Genomic DNA, 20,516 nt, shown 5'->3' with positions numbered 1-20,516 from the left:
ATCTTCTACCAATTTTATTTCCAGTGTCTGCTGTCCATTTTCTCTCCTCTTCTCTACTGTTCCATTCCTTTCTTATGCCTGTCTCCAACGTATTGATTTTTTCCTTTCAGCTTTCTTAACTTTTCTTTTTTGCCTCTGTCCACTCAAATCTTGCCCTCTCTCACCCTTCTTCTTTTTAAATTTTCAGCTACCTCTCAATTCTCCATTTTCTCTCAGTCCCTAGCTCTCTCATTTCCCATCTCACTCCTTTCCCAGCCTCCTATATCTACTCCTCATTACCACAGTTCTACCACTGTAGTCACTGTTCTCTCACTAGTCATCTCCCTTTTGACCTCCTCCAAATGGCTCTCCACTTTCAGAACCCCATCCCTCTCGCCACTGGTCAGGCTATATCGCCCTTTTCCTCTATCCCCTAGCATCCCCAGCTCTCTTCCTCTCTCCCCATGATCCAACATTTTGCTCCCGCTCTTTTCTGTTGTTCTACTTCCCTCCCCCCTTGATGCTGAAGAATGAGATGGAAGAACAATAAGAGATGCTGCATCTCCCTCTCCCTTCCATGCCCAGGCCTAACATCTCCCTTTCTCCCTTCCACCGAAGATCCAACTTCTTTCCCTTTCTCTTCCCAACTGCCCCCCATCCCATCTCTCCCACTGTCTGCCTGCCTTCTTCCCCCAGGTCCACCATTTTTCCCTTTATTTTCCAACAGTTCTCACTTCAAGCATCTCTTTCCCTCTTCCTCCACACCATCCCAGGTCCAATTTTTTTCCCTTTAGACCATTGCCCACCATTTTTCTCTCTCTCTCTCTGTCCTCTGTTTATGGCCCCATAAGCTCTCCCTCCAATCTGGTACTTCTTAATTAATTACCCCCTCCCCATTTCGTACTTTTAAATAAAAAAGTTAGTTCAGGAGGCTTCCTCCTCAGCCCAGCACATTCTGACCCTTCTCTACACACCGGTCCAATCTCGCCCTCTCCTTCCATCACGCTGAAAAACTGCAAGCTTCGGCAATAATTCAGTAACGTTGCCTGCAGCTCCCCTTCCTGCTTTCCATCTGCCGCGGCCAACCTGGGCGGAAACAGGAAGTTTCAGGAAGGGGAGCTGCAGGCAACGTTGCTGAATCACTGCCAAGGCTGGCAGTTTTTCAGCATGACGGAAAGTGTGGACGTTATCAGACCAGCACAGAGAGAAGGGAAAAGACATGCTGGGCCATGCCTAGCGTTCTGTCCTCAGTGAAGGGGGCAGCCATTTTGCTGTAGCCCTTCACTGAGTAAGTCTCCGTTGCCGTCAGTTCTCTCGTGGCCCAGCTGTCAGACGGCGGGCTGCAGACCAAGAGTTGGAGACCCCTGCTCTAAACATTTGCCAGTAGGTGCTCAAGCTCAGTAAAAAAAAAACAAAAAACACTCAACACTGTTTTTAACTGAGTTTCAAGGTACCTACAATATTGGTGCTGGAATCGCACCTCCATAGGTTCTTTAGGCCGCCTAACACACTGTGGGTGTGGCTAACACTTAGCCGCTAACTGCTCTCACCGATATAGCTCCCCCTTTGATCTACCCCTAAAAAAAAAAATTATCTCTCATTCCTACTCTTGGCCCTGCACTTAGCCAGTTTAATCTAAGTTTCCCTGCTACTCCCTCCTCTACTTCTTTTCTCCCCCTGCTGCACACTCTCACACATCAACCTCCCTGCCCTAATTCCCCACCATGAACCCATCCTTCTGGATCCTTCTCCTCCTACTCTGCTCACCTCTCTATACCTCCCTCTGTCTGAAACCTCCCTCTCCCAACCTACTCGACCCCGCTCACACCAATAACATCTGCCCTGGACTCAAAATCCCCACACTGATTCACACCAGAATCACCCTCTCAAGAAAAACCCTCGAAAAGTCAACCAAGATAATCTAAAACCCCTGCCCCCTGCCAATCTTCCCAACACTGCCTCAGACTCTCTCACCCCAGTCCCGACACTTTATTGCAATGCCAGATCTGTGTGCAATAAGACCCAAATCTTGAAAGACCTTCTAGACGAGCTCGACCCTGGATTCCTATGCATCACTGAATCATGGATCGCCAAAGACGATCTATTCACACAAAACGAACTCCTCCCCCACGGTTACCAAGGCCTCTTCTCCCCCAGACCCAATCGAAAAGGAGGTGGTCTAGCACTCCTCTACAAATCTTTCTTTGACGTCCAGCTCCTTGAGACGGGCACTCACGCTTCCCTAGAATATTTGCTTGCCTCAGTCAATGACGAACTCCGCACCCACCCATTGGGCATCCTGTTACTATACCGCCCACCCACCCCTTGGACCAAATCCTCCAATCTCGTCTTTGAGACCATAACAAATGCCTTCCTTAAATTTCAAAGACTTCTGATCGTTGGTGATATTAATCTCCACCTTGACGACACCAACAGCAAGGACACGACTGAATTCAACAACTTCCTTACCTCTCTAGGCTTCCCCCCACCCACCCCATCTCCAACCCATGAAAAAGGGCACACACTAGACCTCACCACTTTCCTTGATCTTACTGCCTTCAAAACTTCAACCGACGACACTCGCTGGGAACAAGTCCCTTGGTCCGATCACTTCTTAGGGACTACCTGCCTCCCCATCTTCATGTCCCATCTTGACTCCCCACCCCACCCCTCTCATTCCATAACCTTTCGCAAAAAAAACCTCGAGCAATCTATTCTGGTCCAAATTCCTCAACCAACTCTCCTCCAACCCTAGACCTACAGACCCCGAATCCCATTGGCGCTACTGGACCGCCCTCTCTGAGTCCACCTACCACTCCCTTGCTCCAATATCCACTAAAACCATCTCCTACCCCCGAAAGGCCCCCTGGTACTTACCTCTTCACAGAGAACTGAAACAGAAATGTCGCGCCCTAGAGCGCAAATGGAAAAAATCTAAATCCCCCTCTGATAGACATACCTGGAGGGTCAATATTAAACTTTACAATTCTACACTAAAAAAAGCCAGGAAGAACTTCTTCGGAGACAAGATCTCTAGATCCAACAATCAGATCAGTGCGCTGTTCAACATCTGGCGCTCCCTAACTACAAAAAAAGACCCATCCTCACTCCCACCGTCTCTATCAGCCGATGCCCTCGCAAATTTCTTTAATGAAAAGGTTACCACCCTAAGATCCTCCTTCCCACCCACAGTATCCTACAATTCCCTGACCTCTATTGACCTCAACCCTACCTTACCTATATCCACCCCCATTCCCGCCGACAGATCTTGGACCGTCTTAGAGCCTGTTTCCAAATCGCAAGTCTCCAAACTCTGCCTCAAACTAAAAACCTGCAAGTGCACTCTGGATCCTTTCCCCTCCTATCTATTCGAGAATATCCCTACACAGGCCATCGCCTCCCTCACCGAACTCATAAACTCTGCCCTAACATCGGGCCTTTTCTCCCCCAACATGGGACACATTTCATTGACTCCTCTACTGAAAAAGGCCGAACTTGACCCCTCCATGCCATCAAACTACCGCCCTATAGCAAATATCCCTCTCCTAACCAAGTTATTAGAATCCATCATATCCATCCAACTCTCATCCTACCTAGAAAGATTCTCTATTCTCCTACCCCACCAATTCGGCTTCAGACCCAACTTTAGCACCGAATCCCTCTTGGCCTCACTAATCTCTAAGGTGCAACATCTCCACTCTCGCAACAAATTTGCTGTTCTCCTACAATTCGACCTCTCCGCAGCCTTCAACGTCGTCCACCACGACATCCTAATCTTCCAACTCTCCGAAATAGGCATAAGCTCCACAGTCCTAGATTGGTTCTCGAAATTCCTACGCTTCCGCTCCTACACCGTTAACACAAACGGTACCTCTTACCCCCCTGGAATCCAAAATGTGGAGTCCCGCAAGGCTCACCCCTCTCCCCTATCCTTTTCAACATCTACATGTCCTCTCTGAAACTCCTCCATCTATCCCCCCTAGAAACTCTCTACTCCTACGCTGATGACATCCTCATCCTCCTCGAGACCGACTCGAACCTCTCAAACCTTGCTGATAACATATCCACATGTATAACGAATCTCCAATCCTGGGCTCAATCTGTACAAATGAAACTGAATGAGTCCAAAACAAAACTACTTTGGCTTGGCCCAATTTTAGACCATTTACCCACCTCCATCCCACTACCATCCGGCCCCACTCTTCAGCTTGAGTTTTCAAGCAAAGTCCTAGGCATCGTCATAGACTCCTCTCTCTCCTTCAATGATCACCTCAACTCCCTGGTAAAAAAATGCTTCTTTAGCCTTCATATGCTGAGGAGAGTGAGATCCTGCTTTCATCATTCTCACTTCGCCGTCCTCGTACAGTCTATCATCCTTTCTAGACTGGACTACTGTAACTCCATCTACATAAGCCTAACTAAGAAAAACCTCCATAGACTTCAGCTAATTCAGAACGCCGCGGCCAAGCTTATTTTCGCAAAAGGCAAGTTCGATCACGTCTCCCCACTCCTCTCCAAGCTTCACTGGCTCCCAGTATACTCCAGAGTCCTCTATAAATGTGCCTGCTTAGCCTTCAAGATCCTACATGGCGTCCTTCCTCCCGTTATCCCACTCTTTTGGAACTCCTCAAACCCACACCCCACTAGACCCTCACAAAAACTGAAACTGTCTTTCCCCTCTATAAAAGGTATATCCCGCGCAGGAAAACTTGGAACATCCCTCCCCTTTAGAACCACAGAACTCTGGAACAACCTCTCACCCCCGCTCAGAAATTCAAGCTCCTTCCAATCCTTCCGCAAACACTTGAAAACTTGGCTCTTTTCAAAAATCTAATTACCTCCCGTTCTCTAGCATCCGGTCCCTCTCTATCTTCTTAGTCCCTCTCCTTTATCCCTTCATTGTAGTTCCTTTCCTCTTAACTTCTGTAAACCGTGCCGAGCTCTGCGCTTGCGGAGATGGCGCGGTATACAAACCTAAGATTTAGTTTAGTTTAGTTAGTTTAACACTGGAAGTAGCGTTTGGCAGCCTGAAGCATCTTTAGAAGCACGATTCATATCAAAGGTAGGTGGCAGAAATGTACGTCTGGAAAACTCTGGCCTTCATTTCAGGCATCTCGGCTGCTGACAACAACGGCGTCAGTTAGAGAATCCAGCCCTAAATTGTCTTCCATTATAAAAATTGTTTTGCAAGACTATTTGTGTGTGACAGTATGGATGTGGTACTGCCACATGAGATGATGATGATGTTGCTGTAATTGAAGCCCAAGATTCTCAAAACTTTAACACTGTCGCTAAACTGCTTTCCGACGGTTTAGCCTGCATGCATTTTGGTGGCAGATTATCAAAACGTATGATCTCTGTCTTTAGCAGTCTCCGATAATGACATGCAAATGGGCTCTTCAACACTGAAATGAGCCTTCTGGTGGATTCTTAAAAATTGCCGAATCATTTTCTAAAAGCGGCATCGGCTTTTAGCTACAAAAATAAGCAACCGGTCCAGGGGTGCTGGTACAGTGATTGCACTGTTTTAAACCCAGGAATGGCAGTGTCAAGAGACTGCTAAAAAGCCGTGTTGTGATGCAGTGGGAGAGATGCTCATTCTCTCACCTTGCATCACAACACTCTTCCCCCGCTGCGGCGGCGACCCCCCCCCCCCCTTGTAGCAGGAGAGATGCCGATTCTCTCCCGCTGCCAACCAACAACCCCCCTCTGCTGTGGGAGAGATGCCCAATCTCTCCCGCTATAAACAACCCCCCCTCCTTGCAACAGGAGAGAGATGCTAATTCTCTCCTGCGGCCAACCAACAACACCCCTCTGTAGCGGGAGAGATGCCCAATCTCTCCCATCACAAACACCCCTTTCCTGCAGCAACCCCCCCTTGAAGAGGTGGTTTCGCTTGGCAATCAGAGAGGATCGGCATTTCTTCCACTGGAGGTGGGTTTGTTAGTTGATAGCAGAAGAGATTAAACATCTCTCCTACTGTTGTGTTTTTTGAAGGTTTTTCTTTTTGCGTTTTTTCTGCACATGTGCCCATCACTATTCACCAGCGATGGGCACATGCAAATTTATCAAATCTTCACTACTGTCTACTGCCCTCATTTGTATACTCAATTTTTTGAGAATGTCTTGCTTTTTTTGATTTGCTATCAAAACGGATGCATTAGTAGAAAGTCACTTTTTAACACGTTTTTTTGAGAATCCTGGCCTCAGTCTTCAAATTGAATAAAACTTATTTTATGTGAAGCAGCTTGTGTGTTTGGTGGGATAGGGTAGTTAAAATGAACTCCAGTTGCTTTTTAAAAATGATATATTGAACTGGAATCCAATCTGAATATGCTATTAATGAAATCTCTTGCCTTGCATTCCATGCTTTTATCATTAGCAACCAGAACTTTGACCAGTTAGCCTCAGGTTTGTTACATATACTGCTGAAACTTATTTTTCTGGCCATTAATAAAGTACCAGACGTTACATTTTTCTTTTACTGATATATGAAGTTATAGTTAATCCAAAATGCATCTTTTATGGGAAATATGTCATCAGAATGGCAGGCAAAACTGAAATAAGGCTATTATCAAAGGAAAAGGCAGCAATCTAAAAGGACATTCACAATCATTTACATTGTTTGAAAAGCATACAAGGCTCAACTAACCCCTAATTTTATAGAAAAAAAATGTTTAGTGATAATAGGATATTTCTTTAGTGCTAGGTATATATATGCTCCTTTATTCAGCTAAGCACCTCAAGTTGTATCCTTCAGGAATTCTGGAAATCTTATCCGGAAAGTCAGGTAAACGATTGCTGCAAAAGACAATTTGGGCCATTACATACTTAACTGCTAACAAGAAATACAAAACATAAGCCCTGAGTGACAAAAACCAAAAACCACAATGACTTTTAATAAAAATTTTTAAACATCTTTACAAATGGGAAAAGGAAAAAAAATATATTCAGACCATATAAAACTCTCCAAGGTTACTTGGGAGAAATTTGATAATTCTAATCAATCATGATATTTGAAAAAAAAACCTTTCCTGCCTTATGTAACATATTTCATACTTTTTAAGAAAGCTTTAAATGTTTCATAGAACTGCTGCAGTGTTTTACTTGATCTTCAGCCATATCTGGTATGTCTCCAGACGTACTTATACTGAACTCCAATAGTATCTGATTTTAGGGGATAGTTATTAACCTGCATTAATGGAATAATGCAAAATCATTTGCCCTTAATGTACATTTGGTGACATAATGCAAGCTAAATGAAAAAGTAAGCAAGCAAATGTATGCGCAGCATCTCATGATTATGCAAATTGAATACAACTTGTATTTAACTTCACAAACAGCATTATTCAAAGAAATAACAGCTTAAAGCTAATATCTATTACTCTCCAGATCATCCGGCCAATAAAGCATGACCTAATGCACATTGGAAACCTTTTAAAAGGGTAGGTGCTTGCCATCTGAAACCCTTCATAGCACTCAGATCTCTCTCTCTACCCCAGTTTGGTAATCTGACCCCCTACTGGTAGTACCATGAAATAGAGAATAACACGGGGACCGTTTACCGCAGTAAACTGTGGTCACCGCAGTAAATCTGCAGGAATGGAGAAATTTGCAACTGGTTTACTGCAGGAATGGGGACAAGACCTTTCACCGGTCCGAGGGAATGGGGAACAAAACCTTTTACCGCCCCATGGGAGCGGTGAAAAGTCTTGCTCCTATGGTAAAAAAACTGCACCCATGTCAGATTCAGCATCTCCTCCCCAGCTCCTCTTGCACCTATTTTACCTTCTTGAGCCAGCCATGCCACGATGAAGACAGAAGGAACCCAAAACCAAAGCGACAACAAAAAGTAGAAAAAAATTAAATTATTTTATATTTTGTGATTAGAATATTTCAGATTTGAAATATGTATCCTGCTAGAGCTGGTATAGCACAGTTACTTACCGTAACAGGTGTATCCAGGGACAGCAGGCAGGTATTCTCACTGATGGGTGACGGCACCGACGGAGCCCCGGTACGGACACTTTACAGTGAATTGCACTCTAAGAATTTAGAAAGTTCTGGCTAGCCCGTACCGCGCATGCGCGAGTGCCTTCCCACCCAACATAGGAACACGGTCCCTCAGTTAAGATAAGCCAACTAAGAAGCCAACCCGAGGAGGTGGGTGGGTTGTGAGAATATCTGCCTGCTGTCCCTGAATAACACCTGTTACAGAAAGTAACTGTGCTTTATCCCAGGACAAGCAGGCAGCATATGCTCACTGATGGGTGGCCTCCAAGCTAACAGAGTGGGATGGTGGGAAAGTTGGCCATTAGGAAAACAAATTTTCTAATACAGATTGGCGGAAGTGCCCATCCCGCCGGGAGAATGACTCCAGACAGTAGTGAGAAGTGAAGGTATAAACTAAGGACCAGGTGGCAGCTTTACAGAGTTCCTCAAAGACGTAGTTGAAAGAAAAACAACAAAAGCTGCCAGAACTCGAACTCAGTGGACTGCGACATGATTTCCTCGTGCCAGTCCAGTCTGAGTACAGCAGAACGAAAAGCAGGCAATCAGCCAGTTGAAAATCGTTCTCATGAATATAGGATTCCCGAACTGGGTTAAATCAAAAGAAAAGTGAGGGAGAAAATCGCTGCGGCTTTGACTGATGAATTAAGGAGAACAAAAAAACCGCTTACATTCCAAAGTATACAAAGCAAGGGCTCCCATAGGAGCACAAGGTGCAGGAAAAAACACAAGACAGAAGAACTGACTGAGTGAGATGAAAATCGTCACGATGCAGAAGAGACTTTGGACATGTACATAGAACCACCTTGACATGATGAAAAACTGTGAAGGATGAATCTGCTAGTAAAGCAGAGTTACTTACCGTAACAGGTGTTATCCAGGGACAGCAGGCAGATATTCTTGACTGATGGGTGACGGCACCGACGGAGCCCCGGTACGGACAATTTTAGAGTGATTGCACTCTAAGAACTTGGAAAGTTCTAGCAGGCCGCACCACGCACGCGCGAGTGCCTTCCCGCCCGACGGAGGCGCACGGTCCCCAGTTAGGATAAGCCAGCTAAGAAGCCAACCCGGGGAGGAGGGTGGGACGCAAGAATATCTGCCCGCTGTCCCTGGATAACACCTGTTACGGTAAGTAACTGTGCTTTATCCCAGGACAAGCAGGCAGCATATTCTTGACTGATGGGTGACCTCCAAGCTAACAAAAAGAGGGATGGAGGGAAGGTTGGCCATTAGGAAAACAAATTTTGCAAAACAGATTGGCCGAAATGTCCATCCCGTCTGGAGAATGCATCCAGACAATAATGAGATGTAAAAGTATGAACTGAGAACCAAGTAGCAGCCTTGCAGATTTCCTCAATAGGAGTGGAACGGAGGAAAGCCACAGATGCTGCCATAGCTCTAACTCTATGGGCCGTGACAGAACCTTCCAGTGTCAGTCCGGACTGAGCATAACAGAATGAAATGCACACTGCAAGCCAATTGGACAACGTACGTTTAGAAACAGGACGTCCCAATTTATTCGGATCAAAGGACAGAAAGAGTTGTGGAGATGATCTGTGGGGCTTAGTACGGTCTAAATAGTAAGCTAAAGCCCGCTTACAGTCCAAAGTATGTAGAGCCTGTTCTCCAGAATGAGAGTGAGGTTTCGGAAAGAAGACAGGCAGAACAATGGATTGGTTGAGATGGAATTCAGAAACAACCTTAGGGAGAAACTTTGGATGTGTACGCAGAACCACCTTGTCATGATGAAAGACAGTAAAAGGTGGATCCGCAACTAGTGCATGTAGCTCACTGACCCTCCTGGCAGAGGTAAGAGCAATAAGGAAGAGCACTTTCCAAGTGAGAAACTTGAAAGGAGTGGTAGCCAAAGGTTCAAACGGAGGCTTCATTAAGGCGGAGAGAACCACATTGAGATCCCAGACTACAGGAGGAGCTTTAAGAAGTGGTTTCACACTGAAAAGACCCCGCATGAATCTGGAAACCAAAGGATGAGCTGAAAGGAGTTTTCCATGAACTGGCTCATGAAAAGCAGCAATAGCACTGAGGTGGACTCTGATGGAAGTAGACTTGAGACCAGAGTCAGACAAAGAAAGAAGATAATCCAACAAGATCTCCACTGCAAGGAAAGTGGGATCATGATGATGAAGAAGACACCAGGAAGAAAATCTTGTCCACTTCTGATGGTAACACTGCAGAGTGGCCGGTTTCCTGGAGGCATCCAGAATAGAACGAACGGGCTGAGACAAAAGAGTATCAGTTGAAGTCAGCCCGAGAGATACCAAGCTGTCAGGTGCAGAGACTGGAGGTTGGGATGCAGAAGGGTCTCCTGATGCTGTATAAGCAGAGAAGGAAACAGAGGAAGAAGAATAGGCTCCCTGGAACTGAGTTGAAGTAGAAGGGAGAACCAATGTTGCCTGGGCCATCATGGAGCGATGAGAATCATGATGGCCTGTTCCCTCTTGAGCTTGAACAAGGTGCGTAACATGAGAGGCAGCGGAGGGAAAGCATACAGGAACAGATTGGACCAATCGAGGAGAAATGCATCCGCTGCCAGACGGTGAGGAGAGTAGAGTCTGGAGCAGAAGAGGGGCAGCTGGTGATTGTGAGGAGCTGCAAAGAGGTCTATCTGAGGAGTGCCCCACTGAGCGAAGATGGACTGTAGAGTTAAAGGATCGAGAGTCCACTCGTGAGGCTGGAGAATTCTGCTGAGATTGTCCGCTAAGGAATTCTGTTCTCTCTGAATGTAGATAGCTTTCAGGAATAATTGGTGATCTGTGGCCCAAGCCCAAATCTTCTGGGCTTCCTGACACAAGAGGCAAGAGCCTGTCCCACCCTGTTTGTTGATGTAGTACATCTGTGCACAGTAGTAGGACTTGAGGAAAGAGAAGATGTTGGAAGGCCTTGAGGGCATAAAACATTGCTCTTAGTTCCAATTGATGTGATGCTTCTTTTCCTGGGCTGTCCAAAGGCCTTGAGTTTGGAACTCGTTCAAATGAGCTCCCCAGGCATAAGGGGAGGCGTCGGTGGTGATGACAAGTTGACGAGGAGGTAAATGGAACAGAAGACCTCTGGAGAGATTTGAGGATATCAACCACCATTGTAGAGATTGACGAAGAGATGATGTCACAAATATGTGTCGTGAGCAAGGATCCGTTGCTTGGGACCACTGAGTAGCTAGGGTCCACTGAGGAGTGCGCAGGTGAAGACGTGCGAAGGGTGTGACATGAACTGTCGAGGCCATGTGACCCAAAAGTATCATCATTTGCTTGGCTGGGATGGAACATTGTGGAAGCACCTGCTGATATAGAGATTGAAGAGTTTGAAGACGGTTGGACGGCAGGAACGCTCTCATGAGGACTGTGTCCAGCACCGCTCCAATGAATTGAAGTCTCTGAGTGGGGATGAGATGAGATTTGGGTAGACTGATCTCGAACCCCAGAAGTTGTAGAAACAGGATGGTTTGGTTGGTGGCCAGGAGCAGTGTTTGAGAGGAAGTGGCCTTGATCAACCAGTCGTCCAGGTAAGGAAAGACCTGAAGGTGGTGAAAGCGTAGAAAGGCAGCCACCACAATCAGACATTTGGTGAACACTCTTGGAGAGGAGGCAAGACCGAAGGGCAGCACCTTGTATTGGTAATGACAATGATTGATCATGAAGCGGAGGTACTGTCTGGAGGCCAGATTGACCGGTATGTGAGTATATGCCTCTTTGAGATCGAGGGAGCATAGCCAGTCGCCTTGAGTGAGAAGGGGGTAAAGAGTGGCCAAAGAGAGCATCCTGAATTTCTCTTTGACCAAGCATTTGTTGAGATCGCGAAGATCTAGGATGGGTCTGAAATCTCCTGTTTTTTTTGGGGACCAGAAAATAACGGGAGTAGAATCCCTGCCCCTTTTGATCTAGAGGAACTTCCTCTATGGCGTTCAGAAGGAGGAGGGATTGAACCTCTTGAAGAAGGAGGGAAGACTGAGGAGTGTTCAAAGCAGACTCTCTTGGGAGACTTTGGGTAGGAAGAGTCTGAAAGTTGAGAGAATAGCCGTGGCGGATGATGTTGAGGACCCACTGATCCGAGGTGATGATTTCCCAACGGCTGATGTAAAAAGCAAGACATCCTCCTATGGGTCGTGGAAGATGGGCAGATGGTAGAACACTGGCTATGCCCTGGAGAACCAAGTCAAAAGGGTTGGGTAGACTTTTGTGGTAGAGGGGCTTTACCTGTTGTTGCTGTGCTGGCCTAGGAGTTTGCCGTTGTTGTTGGCGCTGACGTCTAGGCTGTTGAGGAGCCGGTGGCAAAGGACGAGCCACATAGCGGCGTTGGTAGGCCGATTGTTGCCGAAAAGGCCGGGCAGGTGGGATCTTCTTTTTAGTTTTTAGGAGAGTATCCCACCTAGTCTCATGGGCAGAGAGTTTTTGCGTAGTGGAGTCCATGGATTCTCCAAAGAGCTCATCGCCTAGACAAGGAGCATTAGCTAGGCGATCATGATGGTTGACATCAACTTCGGAAACTCTGAGCCAAGCCAGACGACGCATGGCAACAGACATGGCCGTGGCTCGAGAGGTCAGTTCAAATGTGTCGTAGATTGACCGGACCATGAACTTCCGAAGCTGTAGAAGAGAGGAAGAACATTGGCGAAAGGCAGATTTCTTGCGGTCAGGGAGGTACTTTTCAAAAGCAGTCAGATTTTGAATGAGATGCTTCAAATAAAAAGAAAAATGAAAGGCATAATTCCCTGACCTGTTAGCCAACATCGCATTCTGGTACAACCTTTTGCCAAATTTATCCATGGCCTTACCTTCTCTGCCAGGAGGAACTGAGGCATACACACTAGCTCCTGTGGATTTTTTAAGTGTGGATTCCACTAAAAGAGACTCATGTGGAAGTTGTGGTTTGTCAAAGCCAGGAATGGGGATGACTTTATATAAGGAGTCCAATTTACGAGGGGCTCCTGGGATGGTCAAAGGTGTCTCCAGATTCTTGTAAAAAGTCTCTCTCAAGATATCGTGGAGGGGTAATTTCAGAAATTCCCTTGGAGGCTGGTCAAAATCCAGTGCATCAAGGAACGCTTTGGATTTTTTGGACTCAGCCTCCAAGGGAATAGAAAGAGAGTCACACATCTCTTTCAAGAAAGAGGTGAAAGAGGTAGCATCTGGCTTAGAGGATGGATCTAAAACAGAAGGATCCTCGTCACTCCCCCTCAGAGAGAAGAGGCTCTTCGGAGTCACCCCACAGATCAGGATCCCTAACTTGGAAGCTGCGATCTCGGGACTCCAGTATGGAGGGTTCCAGGTGTCGGGTTTTGTGTGTTGACTTACCCGACCTCAGAGAAGCGGTACCGGGAGATGTTAAGGGCTGTAATTGTGCCGAAGTTTGCACAGCCTGGTGTAGAGATCTCGGTTCCGGTGCCAGGATCGGCATGGAGACCGAGGAAGCAGAATGTACCGGTACCGACAAAGTGTTTCTATGTTTCTAAGTGGACGCGGACAATAGAGGCTGCTCCACTGTCGGTACCGGTGGCTCAGACCGGACCGGGACTGGAAGGTTCGGTGTCAATAAAGTAGGAAGGAGCTGTTGCAACTGCTCCTTAAGTTGCACCTGCAGGACGGCAGCAATCTGCTCGTCCAGCGAAGGCACCGGTACCGCTTTTTTCTTCTGCGGTACCTGCGGTGTCGCTCGACGCCCCGAGGATGAGGAACCCGAGGTCGAGGGGCTAACCTCAATCGGGGCGGAGCGCTTCCGCGGGCGCCTCGAGGTCGGCAGGACTGGGCTCGCTGCTACTGAGACTGGATGACGCTCCAGCGGGGAAGGCTTCTTAGCCGGCTTACCTGAAGGATGCGACGCCGGCGCGGTGTCGACGAGGTGGGTGCCGACTGAGATGGAGCCAATGTCGGTGCCGGTGCCGTAGGTTCAGACATATCGGCACCAAATAACAACCGTTGTTGGATTTGACGGTTTTTCAAAGTCCGTTTTTTTAAAGTGGCACAGCGGGTGCAGGTGGACGCCCGATGGTCTGAACTCAGACACTGTAAGCACCAGTTGTGCGGGTCGGTGAGAGAAATGGGCCGTGCACACCGCTGGCACTTCTTAAACCCGGGTTGGGGGAGCATGAACGTAAAAACGGCTTCTGCCAAATCGAAGGCCGAGGCCTCGATGGTGGCAACAGGCCCCGCCGGGGCGAACCAAAAAAAACGTAAAGTTTTTTTTTTTTAAATCAAAAAAAGAACAAAAGAAAAAGAGGAAAAAAGATTTCCTGAATGTTTATGCGAGCGGGAAGCGAAGAAAAAATTCTTTTCAACAGCCGTTGAAAAGGACGCGTCTTCTTAGCTCCGCGGAAACTAAGAAACTGGGGACTGCGCGCCTCCGTCGGGCGGGAAGGCACTCGCGCGTGCGCGGTGCGGCCTGCTAGAACTTTCCAAGTTCTTAGAGTGCAATCACTCTAAAATTGTCCGAACCGGGGCTCCGTCGGTGCCGTCACCCATCAGTCAAGAATATGCTGCCTGCTTGTCCTGGGATAATGCGGGTAACTCACTGACCCTGGCAGAGGTGAGAGTAAGAAGGAAAACCACTTTCCAGGCAAGAAGCACAAGTTGAGCTGATGCCATTGTTAAAAATGGAAGCATCAACAAACAGGAAGGAACTACAGGAAGTGCTCAGATGACATGAGGAAACTATAGAGGTGGTTTCACAGGGAAAAAATTCCATCATAAACCTGGAAACCCAGTAGAAAAGATTATAACCCAAATGACAGGAGAAGGTATGAGGTGTGGTTATACACATTAAAAAAAACACCCCGTCATGAATCCAGAAACCAGAGGATAAGCAGAAAGAGATTGACCCTTGACCGACAAAGGGAAAAAAAGCAATAGCATCGAAAAGATGTCTGAGAGATATAGACTCGAGACTAGAATTAAGCAAAAGGAGAAATAAGGCAAGATCAATTCCACCGGCTAGGAAGGTGGAACATGCAGATAAAAAGAGACACCAGGAAAAAAAATTGAAACCACTTTTGACAGTAACATGGTTGAGTGGCTGGTGTCCTGGAGAAATCCAGAAATTAACAAACGGGCTGAGAAAGATGTAAATGAAATGGATGCAGCCCGAGGAAAAACCAATGGAGATTGGAATAAATCAGAGTCCTGAGTCGGACTGAACCGAGTAGGAAAATTAGAAGAAGTAAGGGCTCCCTAAAACTGAGTTGAAGAAGAAGGGAGAACCCATGTTGCCTGGGCCACCAAGAAGTAAGGAGAAGCATGGTGGCTATTTCTCTCTTGAGCTGGAATAAAATGCTCAACAGGATTGGAAATGGAGGGAATGCATATAGAAATATGCCCGTCCAATCCAGGAGAAAAATATCTGATGCCAGACGAAGAAGGAAGTAAAGTCTGGAGCAAAAACCGTGGCAATTGGTGATTGTTAGGAGTCACCAACAAGTCCACTGGTAGAGTGCCCCCTTGAGCAAATATGGACTAGAGAGTTGTAAAATGGAAAGTTCATGCGGGAGATTAAAGAATCCTGCTGAGATTGATGCTAGGAAATTCAGCTCCCCATGCATAGTAACAAGAGCAGATAGGAAGTAGTCTCTCAAGTCCATAAGAGTAGGGCCTCCTGGCTCAACAGGAGAGAGCCCTAGCCTCCTTGCTCAATTATATGTAGTGCATAACTACTGGATTGAGAGTGCAAGGGAGGAGGACATGAAGACAGAGTAGATGATGAAAAAACCCCTGAGGGCCTAAAAACATCACTCGAAAAATAAGGAAATTTCCTTTCCCTGGCAGTCGAAAGACCCTGAGGCTGCAGATTGCCCACATGAACCCCCCAAGCAGCGCAAGGAGGGGACAAATAAAGAAGGGGACCTCTGGATAGAGTAGAGAAGATCAGCCCTAAATTGAAGCAACTGCAGAGGAAAGAGATACATGCTTTGAGGGACGAGCCCTCACCTGATACTACTGGAAAACAAAAGATCACTGAGTATAAAAATGTAGTCTGACCCATGGCATAACAGAAACAGGAGAAGCCCTGTTGCTCAAAAGAACCATCATATGTCTGGCAGGAAAGGATTGAAAAAGAAACAACTGTGGACCCAGACGGATGAGAGATTGAAAGCAATCTTAAAAAAGAAACACTCTCACAAGAGTGGTGTCAAGAAGTACCCCAATGAAACACAGACATGAATTTGGGTATATAAACTCAAAAGCTAAAGAAAAAGAGATGGTTTGAGAAGGTATCTGAACCATGTCCCAAGAAAAACCAGTCATGGAAAAAACTAGAAGGCCCTGTGATCAAATAGATGTGGCCAGCACAATGAGACCCCTCCTGAAGAATCTGGGAACAAAAGCCAGTCGAAAGGAAAAAAACCTATACTGGGAAGGAGAACAGCTGAGTAGAACTGAAAAGCATAGCTTGAAAGCCTTATGAATTGGAGAATGTGGCGGCTGCCTTGAAAATCAGGAAGCAGAGCCATGAGGTCTGAAGAAAGAGAAACTAGTCTGGAAGAACTTCGACAGAAAAAAAGATATCTGAGATCCAGAAAAAACACAGTCTTCCAGTGTACTTGAAAACCAATAGAAAGAAGGGATGAAAATCCCTAACTCCATTAATCAAAGAGAACCCTTCAAGGAGAATCAGCAGGAGAAACAAGGAAGGACTGCATAAGACCCCACGAAGACTCTCACAGAGAAAACAGTCTGAGAGCAGGGTGAAAACATTAAGGCCCTGATTCTGCAAAGTGTGCCCCGATTTTAGGCAGCTGTAGGCATCCTACAGCTGTCTAATCAGCCAATCGGGATGCACGTTTTTTTAAAAAATGCTCCCCGGGCAAGCCACTTATAATGAAGGCGCCTCCAGGAGCCTAGGGAGGCCCACAAAAACGCCTAAGCTCGCTTAAGGGCCTTAGGCGAACCCAGGCAGCCCTACGCATCTCCCTAGTAGAGAAAGAGACGCTTACAATGTAGGCCGGCAAAATGCTGGCCTATATTGTAAGTAGACGCCGCTATACTTATCACGGCAAGGGATCTCCCTACCGCAATAAGTATAGCGGCTGCCTGTCCCCCCACCCCGATCACCGGCAGGAGGGTGCCCAATCCCTCCTGCCAGAACGCCTCCCACTCGACACCCCCGATCGCCGGCAGGAGGGTGCCCAACCCCAACTGCCAGAACACCGCCCACCCGACACCCCCAATCGCCCAATCCCTCCTGCTGGAGGACGCCTCCCCCCCAGGTCCCCCCATGCTAATGCCTCCCCCCTGCCCTAACACTCCCCGATGACCCCCCTAATCTCCCCCCCCCCCAACTAACCTCTTAAATGTTGGCCGGCTGGACGGGTTTTGGTGCCATCCAGCCGGCAGGCCGCCTCGTCAAAATGAGGCGGGCCCGCCCCTTCCTGGCCCATCCCCGCTCAGCCTAAGGCCTGATTGGCCCAGGCTCTAGAAGCCTGGACCAATCAGGTCTTAGGCATAACGGGTCCGCCCATCCCCACTAAGCCTAAGGCCTGATTGGCCCAGGCGCCTAGAGCCTTGGCCAATCAGGCCTTAAGCTTAGGGGGATGGGCAGACCTGATAAGCCTAAGGCCCGATTGGTCCAGGTTCGTAGAGCCTTGGCCAGTCAGGCCTTAGGCTTAGCGGGGATGGGTTGGGAAGGGGCGGGCCCGCCTCATTGAAATGAGGCGGGCCTGCCAGCTGGACGGCACCAAGACCCGTCCAGCCAGCCAACAATTAAGAGGTTAGTTTTTTTGGGGGGGAAGTTAGGGGGGGGTCATCGGGGAGTGTTAGCGCGGGGGGGGGGGGTCCGGGGGAGGTGTCCTTCGGCAAGAGGGGTTGGGCACCCTCCTGCCGGCGATCGGGGATGTCGGGTGGGCGGCGTCTACTCTAACCAGATTCTGTAACCAGCATCTGTAACATGGACGCTGGTTACAGAATCGGGGTTAGTGTAGGCCCGATTCTGTATAAGTCACTCCTCCCGGGCATCCTATACAGAATTCAGGCCTAAGTGTATAAAACCTTCCATATGAAGAAAACTCAGAGAGCTAAGGCTCTTAATAGAACATGAATAACTGAAAATAACAGACTCAGATGTGAAGGTGAAAACTCAGATGTGACCCTAGAATCTCACCTGATCCTTTGTGTGGAAGAAACACGTCCCAGCACAGTCTTGGGAACACCAAAAAATGTTCTCCCAAATTAGACAATATTCAATAACCTGTCCTGGTGAACGAGGATAAAAACAGATACTCAATTACAGACCAGATCTGTAAAAAAACCAGATCTGCAAGAACAGGTACTGAAAACATAGACACTGTACGTGTAAGTAGAGAAAATCAATAGTGGCTACATGGAATGTGTGAACAAATGTATGCCAAGGAAAAACTATTCAGGCAGTATAGGAATCCAGTAAGCTCATTTGGCTAACCTGTCCCTAGCCTTGTCCACTCTGCCCAGAAAGACAGAGGACTACACACTAGCCGGTAGAATGAACACCACCAGGAGGGAAACAATGACACATGCTGATGTTTCGAAAGGCGTGTCAAAAAGTTCCCGTAGATATCATGGAAGGGAAGCAAATAAACCTTAAGTAGATAACTACAAATCAAAGAAAAGGAAATCCTTAAGGAAGGAAATTACTGTACAGAGTCAACTTCCAAAGGAATGCTTTTACAGACAGTTCCCTAAGGGATCTGTAAAAATTGATTTGATTCAATTTCCTCTTTAATTTCTACCTAAGTAATACAATGTCCATTGATTGTCCTCCTTCCAACAGGTTTCTGAAATGCCTATTACATCTACCTCATCATTCAGTGCTATATACTCTAACTCTCCTATTTTATTTTTTAGGCTTCTAGCACTTGTATACAGACACTTCAAATTGTGCTTTTTTCTTTTACCTACAAGCTGCTGAGAAAACAGGGAAAATTTGGGTTGCTCACTCTGCCTTCCTCTTAAACCCTCCTGGCTTTCTTTCACCATTATTGAAACCTCTCTACTGGGACTCCATAAATAATCTGTTTCAACAGTATCCTTCAAGGATACATCACACGACCAGGGGTGGGAAACACAGCTTGCACCTTGAAACCCGGAGGGGACTTTTACACAGGACACTTACATTCTGTGCTTAAACCCTTGACCAGGTCAGCGGGCAAGCAAACTCCCAGGAGAATGGACCCCAAGTCTGAGAAGGGTGGCACACAGCAGACTGGATCAACAGGTCCACCAAAGTTTTTCTGTGAAGCAGTAGTCCAACTCTGCGAACTGCATCCTTTCCTCTAACAGAAGGCACCACAAGGGGCTTCACAGCACCAAAGCCACCGAAAAAATCCAAACTTTAAGCGACCAAAATAAGAAAATGATGCAGAGCAGATCAGAAGACTTCTGCACGGATTGCTTGCAGAAATTGAAACGACAGGGGGCTCTAAACTTTCTCTCTAAGGTAGCAGGAGCACATGCTCAGAAAGATGTTTCGATTTCTGCAACTCCTAGATTGCGAGAAGGGATTGAACATCTAGAATATGGAATCCGGAAGGGATATAACAAAATAAGTTTGTACAAATAGGATTTACAAACAGGTGTTTTCTGAATAATCACTTATTTAAAAGATATTTACAAAAACGAAGTGTTCTTTTTAATTTGTTTCGAAATATTGAATTTGTTTCCTACCTAACTTTTTTTTTTTTTAATTCTTTATTCATTTTTACAACTTACAACAAGTGAACCAAGAAATAACATTTGAACTTAAAAAAATCACTTGATTTTCTATCATTACCAACTTAAGTTAGTGATATTTAAACCCACCCTCCCATCCCTACCATTTCATATGTAATCACATATATCATATTATATATTCTTTTCTATTAATCTAAACATTGAATAAAAGAATAGAAATCCCCCCTTTCCTTCCTTTACAATTATACTATTAAGGGAAAAATGTTATCTACTCATTACAATATTCTGTTAATGGACCCCAAACATCCTGTAATTTACTAAAATTTCCTTTCTGTGTGGCTAATGTTCTTTCCATTTTATATATATGACACAAAGAACTCCACCAGAAACTGTAGTTTAATCTACTCCAATTTTTACAATTAAATGTAATCTGTTGAATGGCGACTCCTGTCATAATAAGTAAGAGCTTATTATTTTTTGAAGAAATTTGACTTTTCACCCTCATTGACATTCCAAATAATATAGTATCATACGATAAAGCCACTCCTACCTAACTTCTAACAGAAGTGAGTTCCAGCTAATAGTAGCCTGGTAAAGAAATGTTAGCGAACACATTTTTTTCAACTTGTTTTACCAATGGAAAATTTTACATCAAATAATTTTGATTAAATGAGCACATCATCACAGTGGTAGGGCATTTTTGTAGATGTTCCATATGGGACAGAGTGTGCTATTTAAGATTGGACTGTTGATGTAATGAATGAATAAATCAATATACAGTTAAACCTTGGTTTGCGAGTAACCCGGTTTGCGAGTGTTTTGCAAGACGAGCAAAACATTCTCGCAAAACGTCTCTCGCAAACAGAGTGTTGACTCGAT

The 20,516-nt window shown here is 46.3% G+C and overlaps 1 protein-coding gene across 11 annotated transcripts in view; it reads right to left on the bottom strand.

Annotated features, from left to right (window-relative positions):
• Positions 1-20,516, bottom strand: part of RBM25 (RNA binding motif protein 25) — a 285,496-nt gene that overhangs the window by 187,676 nt on the left and 77,304 nt on the right. Inside the window, exon 3 of one of the 11 annotated variants that reach the window (XM_033953493.1) lies at positions 6,721-6,780. The exons of the other annotated variants lie outside the window; for them this stretch is intronic. Within the exon in view, the coding sequence (XP_033809384.1) occupies positions 6,721-6,780 (60 nt within the window). The remainder of the gene's footprint in view (positions 1-6,720; positions 6,781-20,516) is intronic. 11 annotated transcript variants of the gene reach the window in all.

This window comes from Geotrypetes seraphini, chromosome 7, assembly GCF_902459505.1.
Source record: "Geotrypetes seraphini chromosome 7, aGeoSer1.1, whole genome shotgun sequence".
Taxonomy (NCBI): Eukaryota; Metazoa; Chordata; class Amphibia; order Gymnophiona; family Dermophiidae; genus Geotrypetes; species Geotrypetes seraphini.
Note: the sequence above shows the minus strand (reverse complement) of the source record. Positions and strands in the feature narration are given on the sequence as shown.